Raw genomic sequence first — 11,744 nt, forward strand, 5'->3', positions numbered from 1 at the left:
TTCCCATATCAGCTTTTCTCAGGGGTAAACAATAATACAGCATAAAATCTTTATTAATAATGATGGGTTATTGTGTGACATGCATAGATTTGACACATTTCTGCACTAACACACTTGGAAACCTCTGGGCCAGGCACGTGGGACACAGAAAAAGGCGTGAGATAAAGATGCATACATCTTAAACTATCAAGTCATGCACTATTGCACTTTATGTCAAAAAAGACTGAAAAGACTAAATAGTCATTTCAATATTTCACATTTTATTTGAGTTCAAATAGCGTTTATTGCATGTTATTACATTAAATACATTTATTTATTCTCTTGAAAGATGCATGTCAGCAGGGATTTGGCTCATTACCAACAGGGTAAGTTTTCTGAGTTGAGTTCAGAATGCTTTTACTGAGCTGAGTTGCATTATTGTCTCTATTTATTTTATATTTGTATAATATTGTATTTATTTATTGTATTTATGTAAAATAAATGGTTAATTTATAGATTTTTTTAAAGAATAAGTGTAGTTTAGTCACCTGACGCTACGTGGCAGCACTGCACCTCGTAGAGTCTGCTGCGCTGAAAACCAATCAGAAGAAGAAGAAGTTTGCCTCGCTTTGATTGGATGTGAAGGATTTTTTTTTTTTTCAAGATATGGCTGAAACAACAGGACAAGAAGGAGCTAAAGGTGGACCACATTATACAAAAGAAAGATTAAAATACAGCCCGGAGGAGGAGGCCAGGCTGGAAAGGAAACATTTCTGGAGAATAATTGATGCTTTTAGATATTACAGGTATGTAAAGGTGTTTTGAAATAAAGACAGGCCGCGGGTGTTTTGTGTCAATACATGGCAGTGTTAGCAAATAATAGCACAGAGAAGAACACCAAGTCTAAAGAAAAAAAGGCTTAAACTGTATTTAAACGTTAAATAGCGACACCTTCTATTGAAACAACTCTGCTCGCTGCATTTGACCTCTTTTGATCAGCCCTTTCAGCCTTTCACACTGCTCACAACACACTTAAATACAGTGAAAGAGAAGAAAGTGAACCTTGTGCACAGCATGGTTATGATGATCAGTGTAGCTAGTGAGGCCTGGGTCTCAGCTCTGTGTCTTCCTGCCAGGATCCATGTTCAGGAGCAGGTCAAACGCGCGGAGCGTCAGTTTCAGAGTCTTCCGCAGCACCACCAGGATCTGCTGCCGGACGTTTTGTCCAACCTGGCCCGGATCGGCCAGTGTGCGGACCACAACCAGGAGGTGCTGCAGGCCATCGTCCACAACAGTCTCCACATGTTTGAGAACATGGAATACGGAGAGAGGGTAAGACTTAAATCTGCTGTATGAACTGTAGTCACAGATCCAGAGCTGGCTATTTCTACTTTTTTTTAAAAAAATTGTTTTGTCTGTTTCCTGTGATTAGTAAGACGAACGTGAGGACAACTATGAAAGAGATGAAGAATAGAAAGGCAGTTTGAGCCAGATGACTTACCTTTGGTGGTATGGAGATGTCTGTGGGAGAGGACAGTGCACTTTTTAACTCAATCTTTTGAGTGAGAGGATGCCTGAGGAATGAAGAAGTCTACTGCTTCTGATTTTCAAGAACAAGCTATGCAGAGCTGTAGCAACTACAGAGAGATAAAGCTGATGAGCCAGGATATTGGAAAGAGTTGTTGAAGCTAGGCTAGGTGTGAAGAGAGGTGATGATCTGTGAGCAGCAGTATGTCTTCATGGTGAAAAAGTGCACTATGGGTACAATGTTTGCTTTGAGCTGTGACGAGTAGCAGACAGGTATGTGAGCCTGGTGCAGGACATGTACGAGGACAGCAAGACAGTGGTGAGGTTGAGGTAAGAGTTAATGATGGGTTGGAGGTAGGCGTGCCTTTTCTTGTTTGCAGTGATGATGAACAGATGAGGTCAACCAGAAGTTTCCATGAGTTATGATTTATTGCAGACTTCACTGTGATCTGTAGTGAGAGTAGAGAGCCTGGAGAGGTGGAGGTATGCTCTGGAGAAAAGAGGAATGAAAGTCAGTAGAAAAGCAAAGCCGAATACATGTGTGTATGAGAAGGAGTTACCTGGAAAGGTGAATCTGAAAGGAGTAGAGGTAGTGAAGGTGGATGAGTTTAAATACCTGGGGTCCACCATCCAAAGCAAAGGCAAGTGCAAAAGATACATGGAAAAGAGAGTGCAGGCAGGGTGGAGTGGGTGGAGATGAGGGTCAGGGGTGACCGTAGAACAGCAGCATGAGTGAAAACGAAGGCTTACAAGATAGTAGTGAGTCCTGCTGTTATGTATGGTTTGAGCATGGTGGCACTGACAAAAAGACAGGAGGCCAAGCTGGAGATGTTAAGATTTTCATTGGGTGTGACCAGAATAGATAGGATTCATGGATGTAGTGAAGGAGACCATGCAGACGGTTGGTGTGACAGAGGAGGATGCTTGGAATGGGATGAGATGGAGGCACATGATCTTCTGTAGTGACACCTAAAGGGAGCAGATGAAAAAAGACTGTGACTTAATTATGTCTCCATTCTTTAAGCAGGAGGATCCAAGGAAGATTCGTCCATCCTCTACATTTGACATGGACAAACTTAAGTCCACCATAAAACAATTTGTGAGAGACTGGAGTGAGTCAGGCCAGGCTGAGAGGGACTCCTGCTATAAGCCCATCATCCAAGAGATCCAAAGACTTTTCCCAAGTGATCAATAGTAAGGAGCTTACATGGTAAATTGGACACACACATGCATGCCAATAAAGAGAAAGTCAGTGATGCTGAATATGTGCATTCAACTTTTTGTGTGCTATAGTTTCAACATCTTGGTGTGATTATGTGACTTACACAGTTTTTTTTCTATGTGATATGTGCATTTTGTGCATTTTATTATATCAGTGATGTGTCTAAGGTGAGCGTGCTGGTTCCGGGTGCTGGGCTTGGCCGTCTAGCCTGGGAGATAGCTCGGCTGGGTTACATGTGCCAGGGAAACGAATGGAGCTTCTTCATGCTCTTCTCCTCAAACTTTGTTCTCAATAGGTAACACTTACACAGAAATTCAAAGGCTGAACAGACACATAAACTAATATTTTCTTTTGCGTCTGTAATCGCTACTCTTACTCTCATTGTCAATCTTCACTGTTCTATTCAGGTGTGAAAAGGTGAATGCTCTGACCCTCTACCCCTGGATCCACCAGTTTAGCAACAACAAGCGATCCTCTGACCAAACACGACCAATCAGATTCCCTGATGTCAACCCTCAGAGCTTGTCACTAAATGCAGACTTCTCCATGGTAGCAGGGGACTTTGTGGAGGTCTACAATGAGCCAGGTAAATAAAATGTATCTTTAACCTATGAGATATCTCTAATAAAGGGACCAAGCTTTACTCATGTAGGTCGAAAGTATACGTTTTTACATCTACAAAAAGCACAATATAATTGACTCAAGCTTTTAAATGTGGATGTACCATAAAATATGCTCACTGGTCACTTCATTAGGTACACTTTGCTTCTGCTGGTTCAGATCTTCTCTGCCTTCATAACTGCTTTAATTCTTGATGGCACAGATTTAACAAAGTGCTGGAAACACTGAATACATCTCACTCATGTGCGCCTTAGTAATATTAGTATTAAAAAAACGCATAAAAGCATTAATAAATATTGTGTGTTTCTGGCAGAGTCCTGGGACTGTGTGGCTACCTGCTTCTTCATCGACACGGCTCATAATGTGTTGGAGTATGTGGAAACTATCTGGAAGATTCTTAAGCCTGGTGGAGTTTGGATCAACCTGGGTGAGTGTCTGTATTCAAACTATTAATAACTACTGCAGGTTGCATTCTAAGCAGCTTGTATCTAATTGTGTTGGCTCAGACACAAAAATAAACATGTTGAAAGTCAAGTTTGTGCAGATGGAGAATCCGTAGTTTGCATTACACATGGAAAGTATCCCTGGCTGAAGTAAGCCATATTTAAATTGGCTGTGCTTGGCCCTCGGCAGTGGAGGAACTCTGAAAGTGAAGAGAAGTCAGTCTCACTGGATCCTCATTAAGCTAAGCCAGTTATAATTGCTGCATTTTATCATTTCCTCCCCATTAAGGCTTTATTAGATCTTCTTCACTCACTGTAATATCTTTTTATAGGGCTGCATTTTGTTCACATTAGTAATTATTTATGTTTGACTTGTTTTTTTTGAGAAAAAATGAGCCATAACAATAAATAGAGGGGATCTTTGTACTTCAGTTTTTTTCTTTTTCAGAGTTTTAAAGTAAATTGTTTTGATTGAATAGAAAGGAAACATGAGTCTTACTTTCACATGGATGAGATTTTCTCCTCTTAAGTCGGTGAACTTAACAGTGTAAATGTTCTTTAATATTTTTAAGGTCCACTGTTGTATCACTTTGAGAACATGGCCAACGAGCTCTCAGTTGAGCTTAGCTACGAAGACATTAGGACAGCGATGGTCAGATTTGGCTTCCACATCGAGGTAACCCGAAGGCCTAATATTACCGCCTCAGCCATACGCTTGTCTGAAACCTTGTTCGAGAAGTAAAATCAAATCAAAATTCCTCCCGCAGGTGGAGAAGGAGTCAATGCAGACCACCTACACAGAGAACGACCGGTCGATGCTGAGATACGTTTACGACTGTGTCTACTTTGTTGTACGGAAGCCTGCAGAGCTGCAGTACTTCAACGGTCAAAACGAAGACCACCTACAAAACTCTCCACCAGCTGCTAAGTCGCCACGCCGAGAGGGTCCCGACAGCCCGACGTGACAAGATGTCTTTTGACAAAAAGAAGTGAAAGCATAAGAGCACAATCCTTGGCTGAGAAATGACAACAAAGGAAAAGGAACATTTTCCTTTTGGCCAGATATATTTTTAAAAATGTCTGCCCGAATCCACAAGACCTTGAAGTGGCTCAAAATGGGCAATGTAATATGAAGTGAGGTGATGTGATATGAAGTAATGTGATCTGTACCATCTGAACAAAAGTCAAAGTACTGGGTCTGAGATGAATCACTTACCATTGGCTGCTACTTTGTGTTTGTGGTTTGTGTGTCAGCTGCTGGCCACGAAGACCATCATTTTGTTTTTAGGCCCCGTGTGTGCATGTGATAGGAGAATGTGATGTGAATGCCTGCTTTTGAAATCTTTCCTTTTTTTTCTTTTTTACTTTTTTCTTTTATGTGCCAATAACTACATCTGCTAATATTTTTTTATATTGTTTGTTTTGGACTGTCATCACACTTTGAAATAAAGCTGCACATTTTAAAAATGTGATTCTCCAGTTTTACTGAAACACATTTTCACCAAGATAACAGAAAAGACGGCAACAGGTCGATGATATCTAGAATCTCAATATACAAGTATCATCTTGTGAATGTTGCCAATAAAAACAAAGGATTTGAAGAATCATTTTTTATGAAAGTTTGACCTTATTTGAGGTCAAACAGTTTTAAATAGCTCTATATGGCACTATTATAACCTTCAGATCAATCTATTGACCTTAAAGGAGAGGTCAGAGGTCAAATGTGACATTCTATTTATAATCTTTATAAGGTGTCCAAAAAAGTTGATTCTGTTTCTGGATGTAGTGTTTTCAGTGGGAGAAAGGTTTTTGTCATTAATCTAAGTGACTTCTTTAGTTCAGCTGACTGCAGGTTTCCCCAACCTTTAAACAGTACATCTCTATAATGACTGAAATTAGCACCAATGACTAACAATATGGTGCGTGCTTTCTATATGTCAACAACAAACATGACACTTGTCATGTATAAGGCTTTTCTGTCAGTTTTCGACCAATAAATCATTGAGCTGACCTTGAAGACCTTGGTGGTTGTAAGCAAGATTTTAATGGATTTTATTGTTTTTACAGACAGACTGACACACGCATGCAAACGCTACCAACAACATAACCTCCTTGGCGGATGTAATAAATACTAGTGACCTGGATCCACTGGCATCCATACATGCCCATGACATACCATTGGCTGCACCATGTTTGACAGATGATGTGGTATGGTTTAGAGCTCCTTCTCCATACTTTTCTCAAGATTATAATTAAATCTTGGTTTCATGTGTCCAGATATTTTTTCCAGAACCACAGAGGCTCTTTTAGATGTTTTCTGGCAAAGTCTAATCTGGCCTTCCTGTTCTTGAGTGTAACCAGTGGTTTGCATGTTGTATTAAAGTCTCGGTATTTTCCATTCACAAAGGCATCTCTTGATTAGTAGTAGCATTTGACAATAACATTCCTACCTCCTTGACAATGTTCTTCACTAGGATGGATGTTGTGAAGGAAAAAATTCTGTGATCAACTTTAGTTGTCTTTGGCAGACTTCCAGGTCTGGCCTGTGCATGTTTTTGTGTCACTGATTTTACTACTCATAAAGTTCAATTCAATTTTATTTATATAGCGCCAAATCACTACAATAATAGATACAGAGAAAAACCCAACAATCATATGACCCCCTATGAGCAAGCACTTTGGCGACAGTGGGAAGGAAAAACTCCATTTTAACAGGAAGAAACCGCCGGCAGAACCAGGCTCATCTGCTGCGTTGGGGATGAGAGAAGGAAAACAGGATAAAGACATGCTGTGGAAGAGAGACAGAGATTAATAGCAGGTACGATTCAATGCAGAGAGGTCTATTAACACATAGTGAGTGAGAAAGGTGACTGGAAAGGAAAAACTGAATTTATCATGGGAATCCCCGGCAGCCTACGTCTATTGCAGCATAACTAAGGGAGGATTCAGGGTCACCTGGTCCAGCCCTAACTATATGCTTTAGCAAAAAGGAAAGTTTTAAGCCTAATCTTAAAAGTAGAGATAGTGTCTGTCTCCCGAATCCAAACTGGAAGCTGGTTCCACAGAAGAGGGGCCTGAAAACTGAAGGCTCTGCCTCCCATTCTACTTTTAAATACTCTAGGAACAACAAGTAGGCCTGCAGAGCGAGAGGGAAGTGCTCTAATAGGGTGATATGGTACTACAAGGTCATTAAGATAAGATGTGAGAATTAATAATCAGGTAAGAATTAGAGGGAACATTGGTACTAACAAGTACGAGAAAGAGAGTGCATATTTCTCCTGTTTTGGCTTCCCTTCATTGGCTTCCTGTTAAATCCAGAATTGAATTCAAAATCCTGTTCCTCACATACAAGGTGACAACAGGAGATGTGTCACTCCTGTAACACCTGTAACATTCAGCAGTCGCCTCATTGTTCTGACACACACAACAAAACTATTGACTACACTACACACTAACTACACACTAACTACACAAGATTTGCGCTAAACGTCGCAAATCTCTCACATCTCAAAACACCGCCGTCACTCCTAAAAATTCCCCCCGTCTCTTAACAACTAGATGCCACGTTGCCATATCATTTTTTGATTGGTCGACACGGTACTTTTTTGGACGAATAGGAAAGAGAGTGGGAGGTGGGGGTTTGTTTTTGCTCACAGGCGGAGAGTGCTTTCGAGCCTTTTTTCTTATAAAACGCAGTTTTTACCGTTTCTTCCCGCACTAAATATAAATAACGATATTATTCAGGAAGGAAACCAAACATTGCATATTTTTTTAATCACAACTCTGGTTTTACGTGGCCTATCAACACAATTTAAAAACTGGTATAAAGTCCACACTTTTTCCGTCAGTTGTTCGTCTGTCCTGCTCACATCTCCAATGGTTGTACACGTTGTCAATAACGTGGCTTCACTCCACATCAGCCACGCCGCTTTGCTAGCTAAAACTCCGGTGTCGGCACATAAGGACGCTGTCATAGCCTGTCAACGACGTTGATTGGCTGCGTATACGAATGTGAATCGCATTCTTGGCTGGACTATGGGATAAGGTGGCATCGTTCTAATCCCATACGGGAGCAACCAGTCACTTACTGACTAACACTGCAAAACAGAATTGCTAAAGTATTAACTTTAATTTCAATTCAGGTTAGATTTTTTTGTGCGCAACGCAGATTTTCTGTGCGCAGAGACCGTGCCAGCAGTGCGCAATTGCGCACGTGCGCAGCTTAGAGGGAACACTGGTCAGTACTCTTGCTGCAGCATTATGGATTAATTGAAGGCTTTTCAGGGAGTTTTTAGGACAGCCTGATAATAATGAATTACAGTAGTCCAGCCTGGAAGTAATAAATGCATGAACTAGTTTTTCAGCGTCACTCTGAGACAGGATATTTCTAATTTTACAGATGTTGCGCAGATGAAAGAAAGCAGTCTTACATATTTGTTTAATATGTGCATTGAAGGACATATTCTGGTCAAAAATGACTCCAACGTTCCTCACAGTGTTACTGGAGGCCAAGGTAATGCCATCCAGAGTAAGAATCTGGTTAGATACCATATTTCTAAGATTTTCAGGGCCGAGTACAATAACCTCAGTTTTATCTGAATTAAGAAACAGAAAGTTAGTGGCCATCCAGGTCTTTATGTCTTTAAGACATTCCTGCAGTTTAACTAATTGGTGTGTGTTGTCTGGCTTCATGGATAGACAGGGTTTGGTGTCATCTGCATAGCAGTGAAAATGTATACTATGTCTTCTAATGATACTGCCTAAGGGAAGCATGTATAATGTAAACAGAATTGGTCCTAACACTGAACCCTGTGGAACACCATAGTTGACCTTAGTGTGTGAAGAGGACTCTCCATTTACATTTAAAGTGTGTCTGTGAAGGTTCTCAGTCATCCAGGTCATCGTAGTCAAAGGAATTTGCAAAGAAAAGCGTCTGGACTTCTTTAAGTTGCTTGAAAAAAAAAAAGAAGTCCAGACGCTTTTCTTTGCAAATTCCTTTGACTACATTTAAAGTGTTTTGTCATCTCTTTCAGAGGTTTATTTTGGTTTGTCAGCCTAATGTATGCTTTCTTTTTGGGCTTTATATTGAGAGTTCCAGTGAACAGCTACCAAATGCAAGTCCAAAACTTGGAATCACCTCCAGATAATTTATCTCTTTAATTTATCATGTAATAACAAGGGAACCAACCCCACCTGGCCATAAAACTTCATGAAAAATTGTCCAATCAGTTTTCAGCCTCTAAAAATGGAGGACTGTATAAAAACAACAGGCTCTCCTAAATTATTAATGCAGAACTTTTACCGAACCCCATGAATCTGAAGGCCTGCACTTCAGTCACATCTCAAGTGTTTTAACTGAAAGATGTTGAAGGACAAAGATCATGAGGTCAAAACAGAGCAGAGATATATGAAAAAAGCACAAATGTTTAGTGACAATTAAATATCAAATAATTAATAATCTATTGATTATAATTAATAATCTATTGATTATTAATTATTAGCTGAATTAATTATGTTTTTCTTTAAGGGACTTGAAATGATGGATACATTTTAGGTGTCTAAATAAGTTATGCCAGGCACAGTGCTGGTAGTATTTCATAGGCTTGAAGATAGTTACAAATTATGGAACGCCAGGACTGCCATAATGAATTAATTAAATACAAAAATAGAAAGCTATGGATTTGTTTTTGATATCAGCCGTGCAGACCCAGCTTGGAAAGCAGTGCATTAAGAGAGGCTGTAGTGAGAAATGAGACAGAATGTGAGCACATTTAGATCTAATTTGTGTGACTGGTCAATACTTTTTCTCTGCTTACTTGGGAGTTTAGGTTGTTCTTTGCACTCAGTGGTTAGGAATAGGGGTCTGGTGTTTAGGGAGTAAGCATGGGTCAGATAGCAGGCCAGTGAAAGGCTCTATCCCATTCTTCACGCTCTTTGAGGTGTGTTCATACTTAGCGCATGAGCCCTCAGGGCTGGTCCACTGTTAAATGCATTAACGACTTTCCTCGCCCAGTGTGGTCTGTGTTTTTGTGAGTGCACATATTTTCCTGAGCGCTGATGTACACAAACCAATGAGTATCAGGCAGTGTTGTAAATTGCAGGAAGTAGGTGAGAGTTAAGTGATTGGAGCCTGGGTGCTCTGGGCGGGGCTAGAAAGCGGTGCTCTATTCTGATTGGTTCTTTGCAATAATTCTACTACCGGTGCTCCTCATTTCGAGATCGTACATCACTAAACACGCTCCTGCGCACTTTCGGAGTTATCCAGCAATCACAGGGATTTCAGGTTTTCTGTGCACATCAGTGGCGTACCGGCAGACTGCATGGCAAAGAGGCGCGCCGAGGACACTCTGCTGCACAACTCTCCCTCCAAGAGGTGTTACCGCTCCCTTTGCGCTGTTGACATACAGGCGGAGAGCATGGCTCCGTCCGGGGGCGTGAGTCCGCCGTCCCTCCTGGCTTTGCTGGGGACCCGCTGCAGAAAGAGGCCGCAATATTTCGACGAAGAAGAGACCGCTTCTTATCGCAAGACTTCACCCTGCGACGTTAGGAAGCGTGTAGTAAATGTTTTGGCGGTGCAGACGTCTGGAATTTTCCAGGACCGTCGCAGCTCCAGCTCAGTCACGAGCTCCCAGAAACGACCACGAGAGGACAGCGAGGAGCCAGACACCGCTGTTCAGAAAGCTGATGATAAAGTAAGTTATGGAGAATAAAACAGAAGTCGGGGATGTTGTAATTCAAATTCAAATTTAACTTATTCAAATTCAGTTTCTGATGGCACAGATTTCTGCCCATAGTTTTAGCGACCATGCAATAAAACTGAATTTGGTGTAATTACAGTGAGTGTCCACTAGATGTCACCATTTACACATTGTAGACTTGTTTTTAGTGTACTGTATATACCAGTGAAAAAGGGGACTGATTGGTCGGCAGGTAACAAAATGTGGTCATTGAGTTACTTTTGGACGTTACATTTCTATCTTTCTGTTCCCTTTCAGGCCGATGAGGACGCAAACACTGAAGACTGCACTTACAACTCCTTCCAGTATTGGAGGGTGCCCCTACCTGAGCTTGACCTTTCACTGCTAGAAGATGCAAGCGACCACTCCAAAACAAAAGACAAGTCAAAAGCATCTTCTTCTGACGCCATGGAGACTTGAATTTGATTGGTACAGCGAGGCCTATTTTAAGCTGTCTCTCCCCGTTACAAGCAAGGGAACGTGATGAGGACAATGTGATGTTCTTCAGCAAATAGAGGCATCAAGAACAGGTTACTTGAATTGCATCAAGGTGACATGCGATAACTGGAACCTGCCAAGGCTGCCTCGGTAGAGCAACACAGGCTTTTTTTCTTTTTTCTTTTCTTTTCTTTTTTTTTTTAAGTGAGCCACAGTCTGGTGCAAGATTTCACAGACCTTGAACTCACAGAAGTTGAACTTGTTTCAAACTTTTTATAGATCCAACAGCTTTGTGTGACCAGTATTTCAGAAAGCCTGATAACAGCACTGACTGATTTCCCGTGTTCAATGCTGAGCCCCTACTTTGCAAACCTACAGTTGAGTAGGATTGTATAAACATGTGTCTAACTAATTAGAGATCTAATTAAAGATGTATGCTTGGTCTGCAGATAATAGTTGCATTTCAGAACGAATTTGGTCCAGTTATGTAGGGTTGCACTTTTTAAATTGTGTGACTGAACTGTAGATGTTTGTTGGTTGTACATTTATTTAGTACACACCTGATTGCCAGTTACAGCTGGTTGTTACATGCCTTTGTATTCATTGGCAATAAAAAATATATATATTTGTGACTTTTCTTTTAATTGTTTGGTTTTATTTATGGTTTTATCAACGATAATGCTGACCACCCTCTACACCACATACTGGACAGGCAGCGGAGCACCATCTGTAACACATTCATACCACATGTATTCACATTTTATTAGGGCTGAAAGA

General features: G+C 40.8%; 2 protein-coding genes across 3 annotated transcripts; both read left to right on the forward strand.

Moving 5' to 3' along the window:
• Positions 1-58: 58 nt before the first annotated feature.
• Positions 59-5,133, forward strand: carnmt1 (carnosine N-methyltransferase 1). Of its 2 annotated transcripts, none has more exons than XM_019365950.2 (9): positions 59-365; positions 644-785; positions 1,116-1,311; positions 2,531-2,700; positions 2,883-3,023; positions 3,136-3,314; positions 3,663-3,776; positions 4,365-4,468; positions 4,560-5,133. In XM_019365950.2, the coding sequence occupies exons 1-9, from the start codon at positions 329-331 to the stop codon at positions 4,755-4,757; spliced, it is 1,281 nt and encodes a 426-aa protein (XP_019221495.2). In that variant the 5' UTR covers positions 59-328; the 3' UTR covers positions 4,758-5,133. The 2 variants fall into 2 exon arrangements, with proteins under 2 accessions (XP_019221495.2, XP_013127074.3); XM_013271620.3 differs by having other exon boundaries at positions 2,534-2,700.
• Positions 5,134-9,976: 4,843 nt separating this feature from the next.
• On the forward strand, positions 9,977-11,611 carry wu:fa19b12 (uncharacterized protein C9orf40 homolog). Its single transcript, XM_003445527.5, has 2 exons — positions 9,977-10,484; positions 10,788-11,611. The coding sequence occupies exons 1-2, from the start codon at positions 10,113-10,115 to the stop codon at positions 10,947-10,949; spliced, it is 534 nt and encodes a 177-aa protein (XP_003445575.1). The 5' UTR covers positions 9,977-10,112; the 3' UTR covers positions 10,950-11,611.
• The last annotated feature ends 133 nt before the right edge of the window (positions 11,612-11,744 follow it).

The sequence above is a fragment of the Oreochromis niloticus genome, linkage group LG12, assembly GCF_001858045.2.
Source record: "Oreochromis niloticus isolate F11D_XX linkage group LG12, O_niloticus_UMD_NMBU, whole genome shotgun sequence".
Taxonomy (NCBI): Eukaryota; Metazoa; Chordata; class Actinopteri; order Cichliformes; family Cichlidae; genus Oreochromis; species Oreochromis niloticus.